The 27,411-nt window shown below is 36.6% G+C and overlaps 4 protein-coding genes across 12 annotated transcripts; 2 read left to right on the forward strand and 2 right to left on the reverse strand.

The window, feature by feature from the left end:
* Window positions 1-577: 577 nt before the first annotated feature.
* On the reverse strand, window positions 578-7,474 carry LOC113697770 (uncharacterized). 8 transcript variants are annotated; one of them, XM_072057160.1, is made up of 4 exons: window positions 6,991-7,474; window positions 4,824-6,885; window positions 3,599-3,766; window positions 578-1,756 (listed from the first exon to the last, which is right to left on the reverse strand). In XM_072057160.1, the coding sequence occupies exon 2, from the start codon at window positions 6,814-6,816 to the stop codon at window positions 5,041-5,043; it is 1,776 nt and encodes a 591-aa protein (XP_071913261.1). In that variant the 5' UTR covers window positions 6,817-6,885; window positions 6,991-7,474; the 3' UTR covers window positions 578-1,756; window positions 3,599-3,766; window positions 4,824-5,040. The 8 variants fall into 8 exon arrangements, with proteins under 8 accessions (XP_071913261.1, XP_071913257.1, XP_071913258.1 ...); XM_072057156.1 differs by having other exon boundaries at window positions 4,824-6,893; XM_072057157.1 differs by having other exon boundaries at window positions 4,824-6,919.
* LOC113698906 (GDSL esterase/lipase At5g14450-like) lies at window positions 675-2,578 on the forward strand. The gene is made up of 4 exons (XM_072056847.1): window positions 675-995; window positions 1,088-1,258; window positions 1,638-1,911; window positions 2,328-2,578. The coding sequence occupies exons 1-4, from the start codon at window positions 675-677 to the stop codon at window positions 2,576-2,578; spliced, it is 1,017 nt and encodes a 338-aa protein (XP_071912948.1).
* Window positions 7,475-14,316: 6,842 nt separating the features above from the next.
* On the reverse strand, window positions 14,317-17,255 carry LOC113700008 (S-adenosylmethionine decarboxylase proenzyme). Of its 2 annotated transcripts, none has more exons than XM_072057164.1 (4): window positions 17,094-17,255; window positions 16,935-16,986; window positions 15,813-15,976; window positions 14,317-15,715 (listed from the first exon to the last, which is right to left on the reverse strand). In XM_072057164.1, exon 4 carries the CDS (start codon window positions 15,557-15,559, stop codon window positions 14,474-14,476), a length of 1,086 nt encoding a protein of 361 aa, XP_071913265.1. In that variant the 5' UTR covers window positions 15,560-15,715; window positions 15,813-15,976; window positions 16,935-16,986; window positions 17,094-17,255; the 3' UTR covers window positions 14,317-14,473. The 2 variants fall into 2 exon arrangements, with proteins under 2 accessions (XP_071913265.1, XP_027076202.2); XM_027220401.2 differs by having other exon boundaries at window positions 16,925-16,986.
* Window positions 17,256-19,548: 2,293 nt separating this feature from the next.
* LOC113700013 (probable inactive ATP-dependent zinc metalloprotease FTSHI 3, chloroplastic) lies at window positions 19,549-25,463 on the forward strand. Its single transcript, XM_027220411.2, has 4 exons — window positions 19,549-20,911; window positions 22,722-23,045; window positions 23,846-24,146; window positions 24,996-25,463. The coding sequence occupies exons 1-4, from the start codon at window positions 19,880-19,882 to the stop codon at window positions 25,193-25,195; spliced, it is 1,857 nt and encodes a 618-aa protein (XP_027076212.1). The 5' UTR covers window positions 19,549-19,879; the 3' UTR covers window positions 25,196-25,463.
* Window positions 25,464-27,411: the final 1,948 nt, after the last annotated feature.

Here is a 27,411-nt window from a genome sequence, read left to right on the forward strand (position 1 = left end):
TATAGGGTGGACACGTGTAATAGAGGAGCAGGCAACGTGGCAACTGTTGGCATGGCCATGGCTGACACATCTTTCGGCCTTTAGACTAGGGAATAACGGTTAGTCATTTGGGTTTTAGGAGAAGAACTACTTTTGCGCATTTGCCCCGTCCACTCATTTTATTGTGGCATGTTGGTATCCAATCTCCCGTTCACCAAAGTCCGGGTTCAAATCTCGCATCATTCCCTTTCTTCATAGCGTAGATTAGTGCAGAAGTAGGATAAATTGTTTCAAACTTTTGCGTACTTTTGCGTGAGGTTGGGATCCTCTGTGCATACTATACTTCTGCGTCCGGAATAAGGATCAAACGTATCATGTCTTAACCCCTAGTTTGTTAACTACTTGGCGTCGTGTTTGGCGAGAAATTAAGTAGATGACGAGAACATTTAAATAAGCTCCACGTTTTGCAGGAATCAATCGTATACTCGAGATGCTTTTCCATCAGTTAGAAAATATGTTTACGACGTTCTTACTGCTTTACTCTTCATTGCCGGTTAGTCCTCTTCTCAGAAACTACAAATAAACTAACACCAAGAGATGCGACAAGCATCATGACTCATAAATATATAACCAAGCTCTGCATATGTGAAACCCGAGCATTCAGCACATAATTTCAACTATTAGGCAAGAAAAAAATGGAGTCTCTGAGAGCTGTGTTCTTAAGTGGTTATAGTTTTATCATGTGGATTGACAGCAGAAACAAACAAAAAAGGTGGTGGATTTACGGTCCTGTGACTACTCGGCACCTTACAACTTCGGTGATTCTAATTCAGATACAGGAGGAATGGCAGCAGCATTTTTTTCCAATGATAGCACCTTGTGGTGAGACGTACTTCCATAGATTTGCTGGTCGGGGATCTGATGGCTGCTTGATTATAGACGTCATTGTTGACATTTCTGAGACCTCAAACCTGATCACTACCCATCTTATCTTTGTTTTGCTGACGGGGGTTTTGGTCCTTTATCTCCTTTAGTTGTAATAAGGAATGCTTCAACTAATGTTTGTTCCTCTAAACTCAGCTGAGCACCTGGGATTACTGTTGCTAAGTCCCTACCTGGATTCAGTAGGAACCAGTTTCCGGCATGGAGCAAACTTTGCAACTGGAGGGGCCACCATTTGCCGGCAGAACGAATCTTGGTTTCTGACAGGTGTAAGCCCGTTTCCTCCGGATATTCAAGTCGAACACTAAAGCACGAACAGCTTACTTCTACGATCAAGGTAGAAGAAATCCCGAACTCGAAACCAATATACGTTGGTAATATTATATATACATCCTAAGCTTGATGATTGATATGAATCTTCTCAAATTTTGCGGCCAAGATAGCATCTGATGTAAACAGGCTCCCTAGACCACAAGACTTCTCAAAGGCTCTTTACTCATTTGACATAGGTCAAATTGATATACCTGCCGGTTTCCAAACAATGAGCATGGAAGAGCTTTAAGCCACTCTTCCTGATATAATCAGCCAGTTTTCTAAACAAATCTGAGTGAGTTCTACAGATCATTCAATGATTAGAAGTGACAATCAACTGCATAACAAACAAATGATCTATTCATCACTGCTACAAGATACTTAATGACAGCTATATCTGGCAGGACTTGTATTCAAAAGAAGCAAGAGTATTCTGGATGCACAATACAGGTCCCATTGGTTGCTTGCCAGTGGCCACTATCAAAGTCCAAAATCCAGAGCTCGGATATCTTGATGACCATGGCTGTGTAAAGAGTCAGAATCATATGGCTGTGAGGTTTAATAAAAAGCTCAAGCATTCAATTATCCAACTCAGGGCAGAGCTTTCAGAATTTACAATAACCTATGTAGATATGTACAGGGCAAAGTACGACTTAATCAGGAATGCAAAAGAACAAGGTACTTTATTATCAAACCAGGGTCAATGAACAGTCACTTCAGAATCATAAATAAATCACCAAACTAGTCAATATTGCTTCAGTTTTTAATTTTTTTCTCTTTTTTTTCCCTATGATAGCAGATTAAACATCTAAATATTAATTAAGAAAAGAAAACAGTTGGCTAAACTTAAAATATAAGGCATCAAAATTCCCCAACAGAAACCATGTGCTGTATTTACTATGTTCTTTATTGCTAATAGACACACTCTGTGACTGAATAGACAATGTGTTATTCCCAGAGAATATAATTTGACTGCTCCTTGGAAGCCATTTTTAAATGCCAAAGTTTTCAAGAGTAGTTTGAAATTAAAATTTATACATTAATTCAAGAACCACTTAATGTCCTAATTACACCACTAAATTTTCCATTTACAGGATTTGAGAACCCTTTCAAAATCTGCTGTGGACTTCATGGAATCGATTTTGATGTCTTGTGCAGTAAGAAAGCAACTATAAATGGTAGTGAAGTATATGCAGGTTCTTGTGCAAAACCTTCTGCAATAATCAGCTGGGATGGAGTACACTATTCTCAGGCTACAAATAATTTGATTGCTAGTCGCATAGTCAATGGATCACTTTCAGACCCACCAATGCCAATCACACAAGCATGTCGAAGGAAAATTTGAACAATTCTGTGCATTCAATAATTAAACTATTGCTTCTAAAACTCCCAAGCTTTTTTTTTTTTTTTAAGTGGGAGGACTCGAATCCAAGACCTCTTACTTACACTCTCTTCCCTCGAACCACCCAACCCATCCCCCCCCCCCCACCCAAACCAAAAAAAAAAAAAAAAAAACTCCCGAGCTAGTCGTGCTTACTAGAAATTTAACCCAAAAGTTTTAGAGTTGTTTCCAAGATGTAATTTCCAATTTTCAAAGGCATCTTCCTCCTATCCATACAAAACACCACCTTCCCCACAAAATAAATCAACTCTTGCTGGTTTAAGAGAGGAAATATACCAGCAACCCATACCCAAACAATGAAGTAAACTGTTTCTCTTTTGGAATCATAGATCAAGCCAATACATATGTACTAAATTTTAGAAAGCATGATCAGCCATTGTGATCGTCCTGGATCAGCCTATTGCATATGCTAGTTTGCTGGAAAATAAATGCACAATACCTGGTTATTCATAGCTTCCAAGTCTCAAAGCAAGAAAAAGATCATATGTACCATCTACATGGCTATTGAAAACTATTGTTTCATTGCTAAAAGCAGACAAGTAAAGAACATCCATTTTGATAACTACATGCCATATTAGAAAAATTTCTCTCCCTAACACAAGTAGCAACAAGACATGGACAGGAAGGGGGCAGTTTCTTACTATGTAACAAAACAAAACACTATCTACATAAAGGATGAGGCAGATCCTTAGGAGGACATTATTTGGCAGTACTCCACTTTAAGGCCTATCAAATGACTATATACCCCAAATGACAGATAATTTCATCTCTTGATTAGCGCACATACTTTTAGTAATAACATATATTCAGCACATCGACATGCCAGAAAGCCACACACTGCAAAAGCTAGACAGGAAACTTGGAGTTTCAACTTATCCTGAGGCAACCACAGCCTCACTTTCTTAAAGAATCCAATTCAGTGCAAGTGTTTGGACAACAATGTAGGCATGCATAATTTGTTACCTGCTTTATGAAGCTCCTCGATGGTCAAATCCATAAAATGACTAAAAGAGTATCCCCTTAGGGTCTGATCCATCTGAATTTCCTGTAAATAATTTCAGACCCAGCGTAAATAAGCTTTATGCAGAACAAAAGCCGTGTTGCTTAGACAAAGAGCCCACTTGTTAAATCCTGAGACATATTTACCCTGATATTAGCAAACTAGATAAAGCAACATATCACAATGAGCCAGGAAATCTTTTCATACCAACTTCAACAATCTTTAACAATTTTCCCACAATTGTCAAAAATTAAATTATTTAAATTTCCTTTCTGTATTGTTTTACTTTGTTGTTTCAAAATTCTTCGAATTTAAGCTGTCGCAACCAAAAATATGAAGCAGAAAAAAGTCAATTAAACAAGAATATAAACCTCAAAATCAGGTAATATAGCAAGATCAACTTGATGTTGTTAAATTGTTTTAAAGAAAAAAAATTGATACTCTTTTTATTCTTTCATCTGATAAATACTGTAACCAAATTCACTAGATAACATTGAGTGTGTTTGGATAGGAGATTATTCTGTTCTAGATAGTGCTCCTTAATCAAGCAGACCAGGCATTCTTCAAATTTGCATCAAGAAACTTGAGATTCGAGTTCTTTGAGTGTGCCTGAAAATCTATATCCACAGTCCAAGGAGATGCCTTTTAGTGCATGAAAGGCAGGAATATGAATCATAGACAGGCATACAGATTATTCTAATATTTCAACAGTCTACTTTTTACAATGTTCATCTTAACAAAATATGTATGTATATACACATGCACACACATATCCATGAAGACATATACAAACAAACATACATGTACATATAAGTCCATTTGTGTCTGTCTATGTACTGCCAACTAAAAGAGAACTGCTACCATTTTGCAAAAATATCAAAGAAAGAAGCACGCAAAAGTCCAAGCCAAACCAAAAACAAAGCAAACGTATTTTTGTAATGCAATCTTAAGACATATCATGAATAAAGCAAATAAGTACAGTTTCAAATTGCTCTTTCCTGATCAAATTGAAGGACAAAGTGGAACTTTGGAGGTGATAAAATCTATAAACTGTGACAGTGCATCATCAGAATAACAAGATATGCATCTTAAACAGAAATAAGTGTTCAGCTATCAAAAAAGCTATGCCAAGGAAAGCGTTTCCTTCTAGCATTGATATAATAGTGTGAGTGGAAATAACTTTCCAACCTGCAATGAAGATTATTCTTGGGTAATTAAGCAGTACCATATGCCATCAGAACCTGCCAAAGGGATTGAATTGCCACAGATATGGTCTCTAAAAGCAAGAGAAGTTGATGCTCAGCAACTTATATCCTTTGTTCAACATCCTGGTGCATATGAAGGCGAACCACACTGAACTACCCATGTAGTGTGGCTAGCTTGAAAACACAAATTTAGAAGTTTGTCAACCCTCATTTATTTTCAACTCTTGAATGTGAATTTGAGTAGTTTTAGAAATTAAGCCTCTATGGACCAAATTGTCCCAAAAGGTATTTAGGCAGCTTCCATCATTAGCAAAAGAATCACTAAAGCTTTTGTAGATTTTGAGAGTTACCATCAACCGTCTCCTATACATCTCATGTGACAAACTTGAAAATGCGACCATGTTTCCCTCTTTCAAATAAGCATAAGCCAGACTAGTGTATACCACACTATCTCCTGATATTCCCTTCTCATTCATAGTGATAAAAACTTTCTCGGCGCAATCAACCTTTTCCCGCTTACACAGGCGTCGTATAAGTGCCCTGTATACAGAGATGTCAACACAAAGACCTCTCTCTGAAAGTTCATCTGGCAATTTTATTATTGCTTTTTCATCATCTTGGTTGCAGTAAAAATCTACAAGCCAAGAGAACATGCAATAACTTGGAGACAGTCCTGCAGCAAGCATCTCAAATAATATATCTTTAGCGCCATTTACATCCTTCACTTTGCAATACCCATGAATTAATGCCTTAAAAGTAAAAGAGTCAGGTTTCAATCCAGCCCCTAACATCTTACTTCTAACCATCAAAGCAGACCTCATATCTCCAATTTTGCAATAGGCATTTATCAAAGTATTACATGTGATGTTATCAGGTTCAACCTTTTTCCCATTCATCTCATTCAACAGTCTATTTGCGTCCTTTATCCGACTGTCTTCACACAGTTTGCGAAGAATTGAATTATAAGTCACAACACCAGGATACAACCCCTTAGCCTCCATGGCATCACGCAATTGTAAAGCTTGATCAAGATCATTCACTCTGCAATATCCATTGATCAAGGTAGTGTATGTAACCTGGTTTGGTGTAACCCCTTTAATTTCCTTAAAAAGCCTGTGAGCCTCCCTCATTCTACTTTCCCGGCAATAACTGTAAATGAGAGAATTATAGGTAAAGATATCCGGACAAACACCCCCAGATTTCATCCTATCCTGCACACACAAAGCCTCATGATGCATGCCCTTTTTGCAGTACAAAGAGATTAACGTATTATACGTTATTAGATCAGGAAATACAGCCTTAAACTCCATTTCTCTCAATAACTCTTCTGCTTTCTCCACGTCCCCGGACTTGCAACAAGCATGAATCAACACATTGTATATATGCAGGTTCGGAACGACCCCAGCTTTTATGATCTTCCTGTATAATTTCCACACTGTATCACATAATCTATCCTTGACCAAAGAGTTCAACAGGACAGTACAAGCATGCAAATGAGGTTTAAACCCACATAGCCTCATGTGCTCAAACACTTGAACGGCATCCTGTGTCTTTTTAGAATTAGCATAAAATATCACCAACCAACTCAAAACATGAGAATTCACATCTGGACTGTCACAACCGCTCACAAGAGCATTCAACACCGTTGGCGATGACAAAAAATCTTTAAGCGCAATCTTTTCAAGCATAGCATGTGCAGTCTTGAAATGCTTTTGCTTAGTTAACACACAAATCATTGTCCAACAAGACTGTAAAGAATGGTTGTAATCGGGAATGGTTTCAACCCATTTATAAAATGACCAAGAAAGAGAAAACCCATATGACGAAAGGCTAATAAGTGCCTGATTGATCGTACTTGAAGACACAAAAGAACCAATCTTGGGCTTCAAAATATCATCCCAGTGACCCTTCACCACAATGGCACACACAGTTTTGACAAATAGACTTTCACTGCTTACCCTAACGGAGCTAGCCATTAAAAATCAAGCCGAATACACCAACGATCTAGTCCAAATAAATAATCCAGAAGATGCCTGCTCTTGATTCTGAGAAACTTGGCAAGAGTAGCAACTCGTTATGCTGGTCCATGAGAATTAATCAATTATTACTAATTATAAATTGGGAAACATAGTAGTAAATCAGAACCCAACCTTAGGCATCGTTAGGCTTTAATTTCCCGTATGGTGTGCGGCTTCATGCAAAAGTGGCAGCTCAGTTGGAGACCTGGGCCAGAGACAAACAGGAAGCGCGGAAGCTACAATAAAGAAGTTATTTTTATGGCCAGAGAAGAAGAACCTAATACAATGCCGCGTTCAGGCTAAATTTTCGGAGCCCCGAAAACTTAAACCTCAGCCTCGGTGGTATATAGGGCCTTCGACTTCAGACAACTGAGGAAAGAATTTGGCGGAATCGCTGATGAGGGACATGGCCGGTGACCGACTGGGGATCAACATGTTAACCGGTATGTCCGGTAATCTTTCTCCCTGGTTTGCGAGTTTAGGAGAGAGAGAGAGAGAGAGACTAATAAAAGAGAAAATACAGAAAAAGGAAACAATGGGAAAGAAACACTAAATAAATTTTCATCTCGCTGTGAGTCTGAAAATGGAAAAGATAGGACTCATCTTTTATTTCGGAGTCGACGTGAAATTAAAAGAAAAGATTTTGCACGCAGACATCCTACATATGTGTCATCTTGACTCTGATAATGCCTTTAGCAGCGGCCACATTAATTGTGAAATGTTAACGTGGAATGTGAGATTAAAGGTTAAAACGTTACTTTTCATTAATACAAGATTTGTTCTAAATTCATAAAAGTGCATAATATATCATATGATCTAATAGTAATTCAGCTCCATCAAATTCCTCCGATTCCATTGGACACCATCCCCTAGAGTAGGCCTATGACACTGACTTCACTAAATTGTATTTTCCTTTGAGTCTACTAAGCCTAATTTTAACGAGTATCAGCATGTAACATGTCGAAGGACAAAATGGTTATAGAATAACACAAAGATTAACAGCCTGTAGTTTCTTTTCCTTTCTTCCCTTCCCACTCATGGGAGGAAAAGCTTTTCAAGTTTAGAGGGATCTAGAGAGTAAAAGACTAGAACATTAATACATGCATTAGTTCGCCTGACTGCCATTAAGGCAAAACAGGAGGTTGATGGTACCAGTTGATAATTTGTTTTCACTGTTCTAGAGAATGCATATCAGATACAATACCCCTGCGGCGCGGAGACTTCTTTTGCTGTCTTTGCCTAGAAAACAGAACTGAGTAAACATATGAATATAGTCGGGAATAGGGAAACCTGTAATAGCCGGGACAAAAAGGTGAAAGAGACCAGCCCAACATGGTCTCTCAACCAACCATGCGGGCCCTTGACAGTTCCCCATCTGAAGGAGGAAAACAGACTTCTCTCCTCAAATATTATTTTCCTAAGTGAAACAAAACATAGGAAAAATTACATGGAAAAAGTAAAAAAAATCCTGAATTTTGAAAATAGCTTTATAGTGGAAGCAATGAACAAAATTGGTGGCATGGCCTTATTGTGGAATAATGAGGTGAAGATCTTTGACGTTCAAGAAACAACCTTCACTATTGAGGCAAAAGTGGAAGATGAAGAGAAAAAGGAAAGTTGATGGTTTATTGAAATATATGCTAGCTGTGATGGTCAGATAAGAAGGAATCAATGGGAAGTCATAAATAGAAGGAAATCAATCTGGGGAGCAAAATGGATAATCATGGGAGACTTTAATGACATTACTTCAAATGATGAAAAATGGGGTGGAAGGGTGAGAGATAATGGAAGCTTTCAAGATTTCAGGAAATTCATATATGATAATCAGTTGGTAGATATGGGTTATGAAGGGAAGCCGTGGACATGGAGCAACAACTAGTATGGACCTGGAGAGGTAAAAGAAAGACTGGACAGGGGGTTATGCACTTTAGAATGGTCCAAATGTTATGAGGAAGCCAACTGTACTCATATAGAGTCACAAGCTTCTGATCATAGTATGTTATTACTAGAAACTCAGAAGGACAGGAAGCAAAGGAAAAAGAGATTCCAGTTTGATAAGAGGTGGCTCCAACAAAGTGAGGTAGAGGAAGTGGTTAAGAAAGCTTGGGACATTCCATGTGCTGGAACAAGGTGATTTAAGGTAAAAAAGAAGATTAAGAACTGCAGAATTGAGTTACTAAAGTGAAGCAGTAGCAAGAAAGAAAATTCCTCCGAAAAATTAAATGGTGCAAAAACCAGATTGAAGAAATCAAGGCATCTACTGGAGATAACAAGAAGCAACAAGTACAGGAAATGAAGGGACAATTGAAAAAGGCATATGAGGAGGAAGAAGCTTATTGGAATCAGAATTCAAGATTGAGGTGGCTAAAGGAGGGGGATAAAAATACTCAATTTTTCCATGCAACGGTGAAATGAAGAAGGAAGAGGAATAGATTGCAGAATTTGAGAAAGGAGAGTGGAGAATGGACTACCAATGACGAAGAACTGGGTGGGGAAATAGCCAAATATTATGAGGACCTGTTCAAATCGAAAGCAAATAGGCAGCTAGAGGAGATCTTAGAGGGGATTCCTATAACTATAACTGAACATATGAACAAGGATTTGACCAAAAAAGTGGATGAAAATGAAATAAAGAATGCATTTTTTTCAATGAATCCTAATAAGACTCCTGGAAATGATGGCATGTCCTCGTTTTTTTTCAAAAATTCTGGAGTCTTATTAAAAAGGATTTGGTAAATGCAATCCAAGGATTCTTCCATCATGGAGTCATCCTCAAAGCCATAAACCATACTATTATCTCTTTGATTCCAAAAGTTGATGGTCCTACAGAGATTAATCAGTATAGGCCTATTAGTCTTTGTCAAGTGATCTATAAAGCGTTAGCAAAAATCCTTGTTAACAGACTAAAGCCTTGCCTAAGTAGATGCATCAGCAAAAGCCAATCTGCATTTGTACCAGGTAGGCAAATTTTAGACAATGTCATTCTTTCTCATGAGTTGATGCACTATCTAAAAAAAAGGCAAGGTAGAGTGGGCTCTATGGCAATGAAACTGGACATGTCTAAAGCCTACGATAGAGTGGAATGGAGCTTTTTGAAGGCAATAATGGAAAAAATGGGTTTTTGCTCAACTTGGGTAAACTGGATCATGGCATGCATAAGTACAGTAACCTACTCCTTCAATATTAATGGTGAGCACAAGGAGGTTGTCACCCCCTCAACAGGTATCAGGCAGGGCGATCCACTCTCCCCATACCTGTTTTTGCTTTGTTCAGAAAGGCTATCAAATTTGCTGCAGAAAGCTAAGATGGACAAGGAACTGACAGGAATAAAAATTAGCAGAAGGGCGCCCACAATAACTCATTTGTTCTTTGCATATGATTCCTTGGTATTCTGTAAAGCTAACAAACAAGAAGCAGAGAAGTTGAAAAAGATCCTCAAAGAGTATGAATAGGCAACAAGGCAACTCATTAATATGGAAAAGTCCTCAGTCTTATTCAGCAAAAACACATTGCCATCTGTGAAGAGTGAAGTCTGTCAGGTGATGGGATCCATTAAACAGGTTGAACAAGGCAAATATCTTGGGTTACCAATGGTAATAACAAGATCAAAAGAGCAGGTATTCGGATTCATAAGAAACTCAATAGATAAGAAATTGAAAGAATGGGGGAAGAAGTTGTTAAGCCAAGTAGGGAAGGAAATAATGATTAAAGCTGTGGCAATGGCCATGCCTACCTACACTATGTCCTGCTTCAGACTAACCAACAAGATATGCAAAGAAATCAGTACGAAAATGGCTAATTACTGGTGGGGTGATGCTGATGGAAAAAAAAAGTTACACTGGATAAGCTGGAAGAAGTTGACAGCTAAGAGAAGCAATGGAGGAATAGGATTTAAAGATTTGAAGCTGTTTAACAAGGCTCTATTGGCTAAACAGATCTGGAAACTAATAACACAGCCAAATTTGTTAGTCAGTAGAGTACTAAAGGAGAAGTACTACCCCAAGCAATCAATTTTCAATTGCAAGGTACCACAAAATGCATCTTGGATCTGGCAGAGCCTAGCAGGAGTAAGAAAGGAATTGCAAGAAGGAGTTAGGAGGAAAATTGGCAATGGGAAAGGAACCAAAATATGGGAAGATAATTGGATCCCAGGAACATTGGAAGGGAAACCAACTGCTACAAGGCCAATGGGGTGTCAACTGATATTAGTGTCTGATTTGATCAGGAACAACAGATGGAATAGAGTCCTGGTATTCAAAACGTTTAATTCACAGGATGCTGAGAGAATACTGAATATACCATTAAGTGTAACAAGATGTGAGGACAGCTATTTCTGGATGCATTCCCAGGCTGGACAGTACACAGTTCAATCTGGTTATAAAGCTTGGCTGAAGGCAAAGGAAAACAAGTACACAAGAAGGAAGGAGGATGCTGGAACAAGCTTTGAAGGAACTAACTCCAAGATCTGGAACTCATTGTAGCAACAGAAGGTAAGCCAGAAACTACAGGTTTTCATTTGGAAATGCTTGCATGGGGGACTCCCAGTCAATGAGGCAATTTTTACAAGAACAAAATTAGGGAACCCCATATGTACTGGATGTGGAGAGAAGCTGGAAACGATCGAACACATGCTGCTGCAATGTACTAAAGTGAAGGAAATTTGGAAAATGGCGCCAGTGCAGTGGGATGGAATTGAACATCTGTCTGACAACTTCACCAAATGGTGGTCCGCAGTCCAGGAAGCTCAAGCCAGTAGAGGTGTGGAGGATCAAGTGAACATTACCATCAACATTCTCTGGCAATTATGGAAATTCAGGAATAATAGAGAGTTTAACCATAAGGAAAATGAGCCTTTCAAGATAATTGAAAAGGCACAGCAGGAGTGGACAGAATATAATGAAGCTAACAAAGGGGAGAATTCAAGAAGGAGCACTCAGGAAATAGCGATACAGCAAAGGACCGTCCAGGTTCAAAATGAGAGCCACACTGGTATGTTATTAAAGATCCACACGCATCAAGACAGAAGGCAAGCAACAGTAGGGATTGGAATCACAGCTATAGATAACTTGGGATAACTGCAAGCAGCCTGGGCACTTAGAGAAAGATCATCCGGTGATACATTACAAGACCAAGCTGTTGCGATTAGATTAGCTCTACTGAAAGCAATGTTTTTAAACTCGGACCGGTCAGTGAACCGGAGAGGTGGCCGGTTCACGGTTCGACCGGTCCGACCGGTCCAACCGGCCGGTTCAAAGGTTCACTGTTTTTTTTTTTTTTTTTTTTTTTTAAGTGTTAAGTACTAAGTAGGTTTCATTCTACACTTGAACTTTACCAACATAACTTAATTTAAGTTATGATAATAATAAATTTTCTAAAAGTTATACATAAAACATGGAATGATAAATATAATTAAAATATCATAATTCACCATAAGTTTTCATAAATTCATTATAAACATAAGTAGATACAATCCAAATGTTCACCAATTATCACAAATAAAAACACAAAAAATAAATAAATTAAATATTGAAATTCTTTTGCAACCCTTAAAAAAATCCATAAAAGAGTTCAAGTTAAGACAAACTATTTGAATAGCAAACTTTTATCAGTGGCATGATAAGCAACCACACCACCTTCACAATTTCTTCAACTTAAGATGAAAAAGTTAAATTTTTTTTTGTAAAAATATAAATCTAATTGCTCAAACTAAAAAAAAACTAAAAATTTTTGAAAAACAAATATACAGTTAAACACATAAAAAATTAATTACTACTAAACATTACTAATTAACATGTTATATTAAATTCAATGATCCTATACCATTAATTATTTTAAATTCAATTATCAATAGCTTCGATTATGTGCCAACTACCATATTTTTGACCAGTCCAATGTTATTATTTGTAATTTCTACCCAATTCCTACACGGATGTGCACTACTTTTGCAAAAATTTCATCCTTAATTAATCGAATAAAAATAAAACAAAAATGAGGGAAACATATAAAAATTGAGGGGAAAAAGAAGAAAATGCAAAAAATCAACTAAAGATAATAATATAGAAAAAAAACCTTGAAAAGAAAAAAATTAAACTTACTAAGATGTTGGAAAACAAGAAAAGTTGAAATTTTCAACTTGTTTACAATTTGCTAAAGATAATAACCTGATAATAATGGTGAAGACTTGAGAAAATCTTGTTGTGGATATTTGGGTTAAAAATGGTTAAGAAAAAAAAATAAGAAAAGAACTTGATGTTTTAATATATTTTTTAGTCAAGTAGAATTCTCAACAAACTTAACTATAGTCTAGCGGTGAGATTGTCAAATCCAAACTTGGAAATCCACGTTCGAATCTTAACTACACCATTCTTGATATTTTGTTGAACAATTTAAAAAACCGCCGGTTCACGGTTCTTAACGATTCACACGGTTCGTCCGGGTTTCAACGGTTCTCCATGAACTTCCGGCTTTAGCATTAGATCGGACCGGTGACATGGCCGGTTCGCGGTCCAACCGGTCGAACCGGCCGGTCCGATCCGGTTCTGAAAACATTGACTGAAAGTTGCAGGCCAAGGCTGGAGGAATATCAAAGTAGAACTTGACAATCGCAAGCTGGTAGAAAATATAACAGCAGCAAAGTACAACAATCAGCTGATGGCCACTCTAATTGAGGACATTCGATCCATTGGTACTTTGTTTCAACAGTGCTCTATTCTTTTTGCTAATTCTAGGAAAGTAGAAAGTATCAAATTGAGCATTCATGCTCTAAACATCTGGTTAGATGAAGTTAGGTGAATCTCAATCTTAGATGCTAGGCATCAGTGATTCTGTAGGATAGTTTGTCCCTTTTGATTGGACCTTTGTCCAAAATATTGTAAAGTTTATAGTTCTATATATATAAAACAAACTAACGTTTCGACAAAAAAAAAAAAAAAAGTAAACATATGAATATAGTAGTTCAACCGTCTTCAATTTCAAAACAAAAAGATACCATGTTGATTTGTAGCGTTACATATGATTTTAGCAGCTCATGCCGTCATGCCAACAATCTGCCGTTGTGCTGTTCCCATACTGCAAATTCACACGTAACCGGTTCTCGTGTGACCGGCTCTTCTCTCCTGTACCACCGAAGACAGAAGTAGTAGGAGTTGACATGGACAGAACAGCCTCACAGAAGAACAAATTCAAATTGCACGAAAGAATAATGAATTGCATTTTTCATAATTTTTCATGAAAAAATTACTATAGCGATTTGATGAATGTGAAAAAAAAAATAATAAAAAAATATAATTACAAATAACGATATAATTTTTTGACGAAAAATAGCAATCCAAACAAGGCCTAATTTTTTATTCGCAACGAACTAGATATAAGAGTCAATTCAATTCAGACCCAAACATGCAACATGAGGACTAAAAACCCATAAAGAACCTGCGACCCCGACTGAAGCAGTCGCAAGAATAAATACCAAAGTGAAAGACAGCTTTATTCATTGACTTGACTACAAGAACAAGAAGAAGAGACCTTATTGTAATCCCCCGACAACAAGCACAAAAGGGACCCCGTTGAAATGAAAATACTTCAACACACAATTAAAAATGGAAGACTCTCTCAATTGTCACTCTTCCTTCTCGACGTACTCGTCCTCACTCTCGCTCCAGCAGCATTTCAGAATTGACCTGGGAGACCCACAGCAACCAGCGCCAGTGAAACTCTGGTAGATAATTGATCCTCCCTTCCCGAGCATTTCACAGCTCCTTTCCTCACACGTGTATCCTTTCAAGTTCAAGTTGAAATCAAAATCAAGCTCCTCTCCAGAACTACCACTGTGAAGAGCAAAACAAAACTCCGTGGGTTGGAAACAGGCCAACACCCTTTCAAGAAGCTTGGTCAAGTCTAGAACTTTCAAGTCATATCCAACGGCTTCAAAACTAGCATAATTGAAGCCATCCTCGGGTGTAACATGAATAGTCGAGATTGCATCTCCTTCGATTGAATTCATGGAATACCCACAGGGATCAAAGTCAAAATCACAGATCTCTGATTGGGGAAGAATCTTTCTTATGCCAGAGGTTTCAGTCATGACAGCAGCAGACCTTGACTGTGTTTTATAAAACACTGCAGCCCTATTCTTGTCCAACCCAGTCATGCACATTTCTAAGGTATAAACCGGGTCCACATTTTCCATGTGTTCAGCTGAAGCAGAGTAGACATGCCATTTCTGCTGCTTGTCAGCACCACCCATCAGATAAGCTCTACTGCCTGCTCCAAGTTTGCCAAAATAGCTGTTTAGGACAGCTACTTCCTCAGAAAAATTGCGGTGTGGATAAGGCTGAGCACCAGGAAATATAAAACTCCCACGGGAATACCTCACTGATTTCACTGTGAGTTTGAGGTCACCAGCAAACTTCAGGATCAATGGAATTGAAAGAAGCAACTTTGTAGTCCCACAAGTTTTGAGTATGATTTTGTAAGGGAAGATGAAAAGACTAGATTCTGAGAGTACATAGGAATCGACTTCACCATTCGATAATGAGGACACAATGGTGCAATGAGCTGGTTTTAGAATTTCATCCAACTGGTAATTTGATAAAGCTCGAAGCCCACGACCACCAGGGTCAGCAAAGATACCAGGTTCAAAAAATGATATTTCAAGCCTTTTTTCAAAACCTTCAAATCCAATGGCAGAGACTGGCAAGGCCATCTTAGCTTAAGAAAGACAAGTGCTGATTGAAAGAGAGGATCGGAAGGATGAATGAAGAGACTAACCAAAAAGCAAGCAAAATATAAAAGTTTCAATTACTACAATTCTGGTGATTATCAAACAACTAGGAAAATCTCAAGATGGCTTCCGAGCGCACTGCACATACAAGATAAACAAGCTACAGGTTAGTATGACACAGTTATGATATTAAAAAAACATGACACAAATTACATTACAAGGGAGCTAAACTCACGTTGGAGTAAGCAGCAGATCTGAATTTCTTGATTCCTCCAGCAGGTCGTACGTCCTCAATGCTGTATCCAAGGGGAGCTTCGTAGAATAATGATTTACTACCACTAGACTTCTTCTTCCCACCTTTAGACTCCATTAGATCATTCAGTCTTCTTCCTGTCAAACCTGTAAAAAAAAAAGGATCAGATAAACTCGAGGCAGAATGAACAGAGGAAAACAAACAATTCAGCATTAAAATTTATGAACCTGATAGTGACAACCACAAGTTATCCAGCACAAGAAACAAGAACAATGAATCCAGATGTTATGCTTAATAAGTGGAAAGGTTTTATCAAGCGTATACATCAAGTAAAGATATCCAGGAAGGCAAAAAGGCGAGACAGAAACCTTTGCAAGACGAAAAGAAAGCACTTAAATTGCAGGAAAAGCCAAGGCAAAGAATGCCATGGAACAAGTTAAAATAACAAATGTACTCAGAGGAAAAAGAAATCAAAATTGAAACTTAAAACTTGAGCAGGGCATATAACCATTGGCAACTCCCCCCCACAAAAACAACAACCAAAAAAAGAAAGAGCCAAACTGCAAAATCAATTGGTTTTGAAAAAATCACAACAGATTAAGATCAGTGGCAAAGATAACAGCCTTTTAGCTCTCCCCCCGCCCCCACCACCAACACCCCCACCCCAAAAAAAAAAAAGGAAAAAAAAAAGGAATTAGAAATCTTCTTTGGCGAAGGTATACAAAATAAAAAATAAAAACTGGAGCCAAAGAAAACAGATAATTCAGGAATAAATCATTGGTAAATATAAGATGGTTACTCCAACTAATATTGGCATAATTACTCACAATTAAAAAGATCAACTTCCACGTATGTGATTATAATAATTTTCTTATTATGGATGATAACAACAATGTGAAGTGCAAATAACCTAGATACAACAGGCAGACAATATTTAAGAAAAAAAAAAAAAAAAACCAAACCACGTGCGAAGAAAATAATATAAACGGGAACAATAAAATAAAACAGGGTCCCAAAACTATGGTTCATAGCAACACCAAAGCTTATCAATTGCCAAAAAAAAATTATATAATTAAATAAATAAGAAGGCTCACCGAAAATTACCTTGATTCGAAAACACACAATGCAGCAGAAACCTCAAGCAGCCGCACAAGCCCTAAAAATCCAAGAAACCAAATCCCAATAAATAAATATCTAAAAATTCACTAGTAGATGCAAAACATAAAGGGCAGTCCAACAAATAACAAGAAACTGACGTCTTACCTCTTGTATTTAAGTAATTGACGATAGAGAATAGGAAATTTGACAAGAGAGATCGAGCAAACTCCAATTTCGTGCTTCTGAATGACGGGGTTAGTCTGTCTTAATTTTTCTGCAGAGAAAAAAGTGGTGGAAAGAAGATGGATTTCTCACTAAATTGAGGAGCCACCCAATGCATTATATATAGAAGCAGAAAGCGGACAGCTTGTGGTCGATGACCGTGCCACGTGGTTGAAGGAAGCATGATATTACGGTCTTACCCCTCCGTGATTTGGCTTAAGTAGCTTTAATTTTACGGTAAATGGGAACCAATTGGAACTAGAATCAATTCATCCTGTATGATACGATTGGACTCCAGCTCATCTACGTCTTTTAGTTCAGTCATCGGTCGGGTCTGGTTAGACTTCAGCCTAAAATCGCAGAAACACAGGCGCTTTTAAGGCTTTTCATCTTCTTTTTTTTTTTTTTTTCTTTTTAACCCTTCAAGGAGGAGGACGGCAAAAAAGATTCCATGCACGTCCGAATTTCTCGAGGCTTCATTCATCTTCGGGGTTTGTTTGGTTGAAATTTTGAGAAGGAAGCACTGAAATAGTATCATTTTACTGGTTTTCCAAAGAGCAAGGAACGTTTTTGGTAGTAAATAAATGGTAACAAAAAAAGCAGGTCAAGGATCCAAACAAATTGTCATTTAATTAAATATTTTCTTTTCTTTTTTGTTTTTGTGTCAAAGGTTCAATTAACCAATTTCATTCACCAAAACTTATCTATGGACCAACAATGAGCTTAGGCAGCATCGCCAGAATATTAATGTTAAACCATTACAGTCTTAGCTTCAAATTGTCATTATTTAGTCTATACATTTTCATCATTAAATATATGACACATAATTCAAATTTGAATTTGAAACTCAAATTTTACATATGTATCGTATATCTAATCATAATAGTGTATACACCATCGTCAATATATATAAGATTTATTCAAAATTTTTTGTGGCACGATTGCATTTTGAAATCTTGATCACCAGACCATAAGTGGTTTAAAAGGACACCTCAATAATTTTCGCAAGTTCTGTGAAGTGACTAAGTCCAAGCTCCGCTGTCTTGCCACCGGAGTCCAAACAGAACCAAATAAATCCTTCACTCTCTGGCTGCGGGCTGATCCAACGATTTTCGAATGAACCATGATAACCAATGGTCCGACGGCCCACAATGAAATATAAAATCCTCTGCCCTAAATTCTTTCATTCGTAGAACCATGGAATGAGATCATTTTTTTCTTTTTTTTTTTTGAAGGAGAAATAGGAGAAATTGATGGGATATTTAGGTACTTGTTATGAATTTCTAAGAAGTTTTACCCAGTTAATAACTCCTAATAAATCTGCAAAATTAATTGATTTTGACCCCACTTGCAGCTAATTACAAAGGATCACGAAAGAATTATAAGTAAATTGAGAGAAAATCTGCACGCATTTTTCTTTTGTATATAAACATTGAAATAAGACTTCCACTCTCGAGTCAAAAGTCTTGCAATATGTTAGGTGACGGAAACTCGAGACTTTACTTTGCACTCAACAGCTCGATAGCATTGTGGTTTCTACTACTTTGAGAAAATTGTCTACAAAGTAGGGTGGATGTTTTAATCAGATCTAGTTAGAGTTGTTCATGAATTGAGCCACTCGTGATTGTATGAGCTCGAGTCGAGCTCGGTCAATATCGAGCTCGAATTGAGATTGAGTTAATCAAGTAGAGTTCAAGTTCAAAAACATTAAGTTTATTGACTCGTAAACTCAATTATATATATATATATATTTTAATAATAAAATTACATATACATTCATAATATTTGTTAAAAAATTATTATTTTATTTATTTTTGAAAATAAAATAATTATTTTTTATTTTTAAAAAATAAAAATAATAAAATTTTTTTTTTAAGTTCGAGTTCGACATTTTGAACTCGTCGAGTTTGAGTTCGAGTTTCATAAAATTAATAAGAGATTCAATTCGATAAGCCCAAAATTCGACTTGACTCGATTCGTTTGCATCCTTAGATCTAGTTCAACTTTTGTGATTTTAATTTCTTTACAAGTTTGCATAAATCTTTTAACTGTAACCTAGCTATTTAATATGGTCATTCATATGTTATTACTTAATATGTTCCTATATATAAAAGGTAAGGAAAGGATACGGTGTAAAATTTTTTTGTCAATTTTTATTTATTTATTTTGTTTAGCTTCCCACTAAAAAGCTAAATAGTAGAAACTTTCAATAAGTGCTAAAATCACATTATGCAGCTTAGTTAAATCTTTTAATAACTATTTATTATTGTTCTTTATAAATTTTTTCTTTGAAGCTGCACAGGCATGAGCGTGCATTTCCCAGCGGTTAAAAACTTAAAATTGGTCTCGCATTGGAATTTAGGCTGATAAGATACCACTACCCGTGGTCGGATAGACTGACTGATGACTGATGTCCAATCTCATCCCAAAAAATTAACTCAAAAATCTTGGCCCGCCGACCCTATCCTGAATCACCCTTCAGTCCTCTCAGGCTTTGCTTTCTTTTACAAAATTCTCTTCTAACAGTCAATGATAATGGAAGATCTGCTTGCCTAAAGAGAGCAGGTGTTAATATTTCAGAACATCAAATAAGAATACCAATTCTTTTACTTGCTCATTGAACCAGGTATTTTTGCTTCTGCAAGTGAAATCTCGAGAATAATCTTGTATTGAGTTGAAATTCTTTGTGGGTTTCATGGATTTTTTGTTGACTTCATTGTAGTATAAAGATGTCAGCTTTTCCAATTATTCCCTATAATGGCTTAATAATTTCTCAAGAAAGATTCAAACTTGATGTCGGAGAACCAAAATTTTTAGGAACATATAGAAGTGTAGCTAGCTCATTTTCTAAGTCATATCATAGTTTAGTTTCTCTGCCTTTATTGGGATGGAATTATGGTCATTGGACATCCCAACATAGATTATATTCGCATAGTACTAGGTTTAAGTCACTCAGCAATGAGACGACACAGGCAGAAACCCGCTTGGGGAAAAAGGTGAATCATGGTACGAGAAGGAAATTTTCAATAAGATTGCGACCGAGGTTAAGATTATACTGGAGAAGATTGAAAAGGGTTTCCATAAGCTCGATTTTAAATGGTCTTGGAACATTCATTCGTAAAAACGTGAGAAGAGTGACCCTTTCGACTTCTGTTGCGGTTGTTTTGGGGCTCTGCTTATTGTTTCTGAAACTGACTGCAACGACGCCTCCTAAAGTTGTTCCCTACTCCGACTTGATCATGAGCCTGCAAAATGGAATGGTGTCAAAGGTTCTTTTCGAGGAGGGTACTCGTCGGATATACTACAGCACAGAATCGTGGGTGATGAAAGATGCTCAAATATCAGAACGTGAAGCTTTAGCTCCTGGAAATAGTATAGATGATGGTCAAGCCGGCAATGATGTTCTAAAAACGAGTCAAATGGGTAGCAATGTGCTTAATAAAATGGTGAAAAGCCGAGCTTCTACTCCTTTATGGCAATTTTCTACCAGGAAGATTGATCACGATGAAGGATATCTTCTTAGTCTAATGAGGGAAAAAGGAACTTCATACAGCTCAGCCCCTCAATCACTACTTGCGTCAATCAGGAATTCATTGATAACAATGCTGTCATTATGGATCCCATTAACTCCTATCATGTGGCTTCTTTATCGTCAACTTTCTGCGGCCAATAGTCCAGCTAGAAGACGAAGGCCAAGTAATCAGTTGGTTACTTTTGATGATGTGGATGGTGTGGATACTGCAAAAGTAGAGCTTATGGAGGTATCCTCAAAATTTTGCTCATTAAATTTCATTTGCAGACACGCTTCTCATTGTTGATTTTTCAGAGAATGCATATTAGAACTAGAGATTGTAACTAAGAGGAAGTTTAAATGGTTATGAAATTCTCTTTGAGGACATGATTCATGTGGGCCCGCCTGTGTAAATGCAGCTAAATATAGAGCAGAGATTGTTAGTTCAACCTTTTGACTGCTCTGTGGTACCATTTGCGCTTGATGTGTGCAATGCTATTTGTCCCTTTCTTAAGCTGAACAAATTGTTTGGTTCAAAACTTGGATATAGAAAAAGGAATATCATTCATAAGGAAAGTTCTGCAATCTTTAAGTTTTGGCAATAATCTTATCCCCAAAGAAAAAAAGTTTCAGCAAAATAACTGTTATGAGAAAATATATTACATGCTGTTCTAAGCAGTATTATGGTTTTTTTTTCCCTTTTATTTTCCTAAATATCTTTCTCTTTTTCTTGTTTTACTAAGGATGAGTACAAGGAACCAGGTAACCCATTTACTGGACCTCTTGACCCTTAAACATTTTTTGAAACTTAGTGTCACTCCTCATTAAATCAAGTATTGACCTACAACATTAGTTGTCCAACTGCAGTTTAAAACTGTCTTGGTAAACTTGAATAGTTTATAGTTCAATATATGGAATTGGTTTCATACTCCATCATAGATGTAGATCACTAAACATGGTTTGCTTCTTAGATGAGCATTGGTATGTGAACCACCTGGTGTAATTGCTTTAGTTACCAAATCTTATACTCAGGATGATTATAGACACTAATAGTTCTCACCTATTTTTGGTCTGGAAATGAGAAAGTCAAATTTCTCAGCATCATTATATGAACAATAGTTGTGATTGAATTTCTGCTTTGATTTTCACTTTCAATACTGCTTGCTAATAGTAAGAGACATACCTTCGTTACTATGAAGCAAGAGTCCTGGAGATACACTTACCATGATTGTGCTAGGTTAATGATCATATATGTGTGATGATCTACTTGGATATTCCGGCATCCAAAAGTATAATGCATACTTTTCTTAAAATGAACACAATACGGTCATAGAAGGTAGCTGGACTCACTTCTTTCTTCTTTTTCCTCTCTCTCTCTCTCTCTCTCTCTCTCTCTCTCTCTCTCTCTCTCTCTCTCCGTTTGGCATTGACTGTCTGTCTAACCTAGATTCCTATATTTTCCTATATTTTGTTAAGCCTATGCATAGTTATCAAAACTGAATAGAAGAGGGAGGTAGTACAAATTCCAAACTTGAGTCACTTGAATATTTTTCAAGGGCTACACAATGATAAACTTCCTTTGAGTTAGCATACAGTGCATAAAAGTAGAAATCTGAAAACAATTGGAATGAGAATGTACAGTTGTGTTATTGGTTGAACATTATTAACCATATTTATCTTGTTTCTGAAGAGCACATTATAAAGTTAAAGTAGCAAATGTTAACTGAATATATCACCATATCAATAAGGACAATGTGTCTTTCGGCCTTTTGAGATTCTGTTTTATATTCTGAGCTCTGTGGTGTGCTATCAAGTAAGTCTTTCATGCTAGACTGATTTACCGTGTTTTGGATTAAAGATTCAACAATACAGCATGAGATGCTACCGGAGTTAGTTTCTTTTATTGCTGTGTGGTTTTGCATACCCCTGGTCACTAAGTATACTTGTGTCTGTCTGTGTGAGAGAGCGCTTGCATGAGCCTACATACACATAATTGTACACATAATTACAACTGTTTGTTGCCATTGGGATTGGTTTTGATGCACGCACTTCATCTACAGATAGTATCGTGCCTACAAGGAGCAATAAACTACAGTAAGCTAGGAGCAAAGTTACCCAAAGGAGTGCTACTTGTGGGACCTCCAGGAACCGGGAAAACATTACTAGCCCGTGCAGTGGCTGGAGAAGCAGGAGTACCATTTTTTTCAGTTTCTGCCAGTGAATTTGTTGAGTTATTCGTTGGAAGAGGAGCAGCACGTATTAGAGATCTATTCAGTGTTGCAAGGAAAAATGCACCTTCAATAGTTTTCATTGATGAACTTGATGCTGTTGGAGGAAAACGTGGGAGAAGTTTCAATGATGAAAGGGATCAAACACTCAATCAGGTATTCTTTCACCCTGACTCAGGTATTTCTGCCTTTGTATATTTGAAAGTGTTTAGCTCTTAAACAATCCAATAATAATATGAAAAATTTAAGGGACATTAGGCGTGCCTTCTTGGAAGCTACGGACCAGGACATAAATATTTTAGAAAGATGAATGCACAATATATAAAGAGTTGAATTGTGTTGCATTAGTAGCATGAGCAAATTAATGAGAACTTCTTTGATGTGTTGCGCTAGAAACAGATTTATGTTTCTAAGGACCTGAAGATGGTAATACATATGAACTGTTAATTGAACAATCATAAATGAATAACAAAAACTAGTTGCTAGAATCACCTACAAATATTTGCAAGAAAAGCTCATAACTTCAAATTCTCGATCCAGAACAATGATAGTAATCAATGGTACATGACTATTATAAACCTGATAAAATTAAAACAAAAAAAATTGCAAAAGACAATTCACAATTATATTGGGAGCACAAACCAATGACCTTATCCTGAAGCTAACAATTGTTCAGTCTCTCAGGAGTTTAAAAGATGGTTCAAAATTTTTGTATTTAGGTCTTCTCCACTTGATGTGTCTAAAGTGTTCCCAGTAATGAGGATACTGGTTCTGAAAGCAAGACTACTAGGTTTATTTCCATTTGAGATTTTGTTTTCACCAGCTTTTTTTGTGGTTGTACTTGCCATTTTCATTATGATCTTCAGTAACTCTTAATTTTGAGTATCTTTTTAAGATTGAAGAGCTTTTATTTTGTATAATTTCAATTTTCATTGACAATTCCTTTGCCTTTGCAGTTGCTGACTGAAATGGATGGCTTTGAGTCCGGAACAAATGTTGTTGTTATTGCTGCGACTAATAGACCTGAAGCTTTGGATCAAGCTCTTTGTCGACCTGGCCGCTTCTCCAGGAAAGTTTATGTGGGAGAACCAGATGAAGCTGGGAGGAGAAAGATTTTGGCCATACATTTTAGAGGGGTGCCTTTAGAGGAAGATATGGACCTTATCTGCAATCTAGTTGCATCTCTCACTCAAGGTTTTGTTGGTGCTGATCTTGCAAACATAGTCAACGAAGCTGCTCTGCTTGCTGCACGCAGAGGTTAGTTTAAGATGTGCTGCATTGACAAACTAAATTTCAGTTCTCTATCGGTGCAATCTTCTCCGCTGGTTCATTAAAAGAATGGTACCTTTTTTTTAAATTGAGAGCATCCTAGAACAATTATTTTCACCTCCCTAGACTCTTTGTAGGTCTGGTTTAGTCTATGGCTCGGCTCTTCTTGGGCGAGTACTTTCAACTCTAGCGGCATAAGCTCTTTGAGTCTCCCCTCCCTAGAAGTCAGGTGCTATCACGGCTACCAAGAAACTCTACCTTATCACTGGTTGAGAGAGTTTGGAGGATAGCTTAATGTGCGTAGAAAATGTCTCCTGAGCTAGCTAGGAACATAAATGGCATAGCATCCTTTTTTAAGCTGATTATGGAGAACTGTTGCTTTATGCATGATTGTTTCTTGGACATTTTAGAGGTGGTTATGGGTATTATTGCACGAGCTGATTAGTAAACTGAAAGCATGGTGTGGGAAGTTTTGATCGGCCAAAGGATGTTTTCAAAGCATCTTAAGAGCTGCTTCTGAGAATCAGCTTTCTATACCTTAAAAAGTAGTTAAAGCAGGGTCTACCGCAAAAATAAAAATAGCTCAAATGCTTTTAGATTCAAAAGTGGTATAATCAGCTGATTTGAAGCAACTGATAAACTGCCTTGAATTTGCCGCTAAATCTCTTGCTACTGGTTTCCATTTCTTGAATATCTGAAATTGCTTAAAGGATTTTCCAGTAGCCTTTTGTGAGATGTCGAGAATGGTGTTGGTCATTTAATGCCTTCTGATTTGACCTTGCAAAATCTATAGCTGAATTTTCAAATCTGCTTGTCATATGCTTTCCTGATCCACAGGGGCAGAATGTGTCTCCAGGGAGGATATAATGGAAGCGATAGAAAGAGCCAAGTTCGGGATAAATGATAGGGATTCGAGTTCTAGTACCATAGGCAGGGAGCTAGGAAAACTGTTCCCTTGGATGCCTTCCCTAATGGGGAGGAATGAAACGAGACAGGAAGGAACGGGTGGGCCTCTGGGCTATCAAACTCTAAGTTGATGAGCGCGTTCCCGTTTGTTGTAGCCGGCCGGTCATTTGACAGGTATAATTTTGATATCTGTAGATGTAGCTGCAATAATCTTGCTTCCATCGAGATGGGGTTCTTCTTGTTTATAATTTTTGTGCCGATCTGTAAACCAGAAACGTGATATTACTCCCACGTAATTTCTCCTATGACAAATACATTAGAACGTGGTTAGTATCTGCAAATTTACGTTTTATGGCAGCTTTAATTTTTGGGTTAATAACAATTTGCCTTCCTGGATTAGAGTGGTAGTTCTACTTTGTCCTCCTGAACAAATATATATATATATATATATATCTACCTATTATATAAGAAGAAAGTGGAGTTGCTATATCAATGTCAATGATTGCCAAGTGGATCTCTCTCACTTTGACAGGTGATTCATTCCTTTTCTTTTCTTTATTTTGCTTTGTTTTTTCTTTTGCTCACTTTATTTCCTTTCTCTTTTTTGGCTAAAGATAATTAAACAAATCCTCATATACATTGCAGGTTTTTTATTTAGTTTCCACTTTGTACTCGTTTTTTTTTTCCTATCATCCTAATCATTTATTCTATTTTTTCTCTATTGGATTAGTTGATGCCTTACCTTTCATTTTTGTCCATAATTAACTAAATGAATGGTTTCATTATCAGAGATCAGGAATGGGTTTGATATTTTCTTTCTTCCATAGTCCAATAATTACGATTCATGATCTTCTACTTTTACTGTCTCTCTTTGGTATGTACTATTTGATATTTTTTTTGTCATTTTTTGCGTCTTGGTCAGAAACCTTTGCTTATTGTTTTTCTCGCCTCTTCCTTTTTCATCTGACTTTCTTTTCCGCCCAAAAGAGGTATGTGATTTGTGAATATTTTTCCCCTAAATCTAAAGAAACATTTTTTTTCAGTTTTTTATATTTTATTTATTCTGAAACTACTTTTTGATCTTTTTATTTTTGGAAAAAAATTCCCTAAGGCTGATAACAAGACGGGTGGTGATTACATGAAGAATTTTTAGACTAACAATGAAAGAATTGTGGCTACTTTTCCCTCATAAAATAAATAACACCATTATGCAGATTCATTCTAATTTTAATTTTTTATAAGAAGAAAGTGGAGCTGCTATATCAATGCCAATGATTGCCAAGTGGATCTCTCTCACTTTGACACGTGATTCATTCCTTTTCTTTTCTTCATTTTGCTTTGTTTTTTCTTTCGTTCACTTTATTTCCTTTCTCCTTTTTGGCTAAAGATAATTAAACAAATCCTCAAATACACTGCAGGTTTTTTATTTAGTTTCCACTTTGTACTCTTTTTTTTTTCCCTATCATCCTAATCATTTATTCTATTTTTTCTCTATTGGATTAGTTGATGCCTTACCTTTCATTTTTGTCCATAATTAACTAAATGATGGTTTCATTATCAGAGATCAGGAATGGGTTTGATATTTTCTTTCTTCCATAGTCCAATAATTACGATTCATGATCTTCTACTTTTACTGTCTCTCTTTGGTATGTACTATTTGATTTTTTTTTGTCATTTTTTGCGTCTTGGTCAGAAACCTTTGCTTATTGTTTTTCTCGCCAATTCCTTCTTCATCTGACTTTCTTTTCCGTCCAAAAGAGGTATGTGATTTGTGAATATTTTTCCCCCAAATCTAAAGAAACATTTTTTTTCAGTTTTTTATATTTTATTTATTCTGAAACTACTTTTTGATCTTTTTATTTTTGGAAAAAAATTCCCTAAGGTTGATAACAAGATGGGTGGTGATTACATGAAGAATTTTTAGGCTAACAATGAAAGAATTGTAGCTACTTTTCCCCTATAAAATAAATAACACCATTATGCAAATTCATTCTAATTTTAATTTTTTATTTATTAAAATTGTTAGTTGATAATAGGGTGATAGTACTAGAGTAGAGGAGAAAAAATCTAATAAATGAAAATCCAAGGTAAACGATGATCAGGAAGAAAATAATGATGCCTATTAAATTAAAAATTAATCAGAATCTCTTAATTTATGGATAGGTAATTATATTTTAATTTATATAAAGTTTATTAATGGTGAAAAGTGCTTATAAACTGGATATGGTGGATGACGTGTAAAATAATTATTGGGGCTAGCAATTTAGAATGTGAAGATAATATTTTGTATCTCTTCATTCAACATTTTGAATTACTAGCTTGTATCCATGATAGGTAGTTTATTTTC

This window comes from Coffea arabica, chromosome 7c (genome assembly GCF_036785885.1).
Source record: "Coffea arabica cultivar ET-39 chromosome 7c, Coffea Arabica ET-39 HiFi, whole genome shotgun sequence".
NCBI lineage: Eukaryota > Viridiplantae > Streptophyta > Magnoliopsida > Gentianales > Rubiaceae > Coffea > Coffea arabica.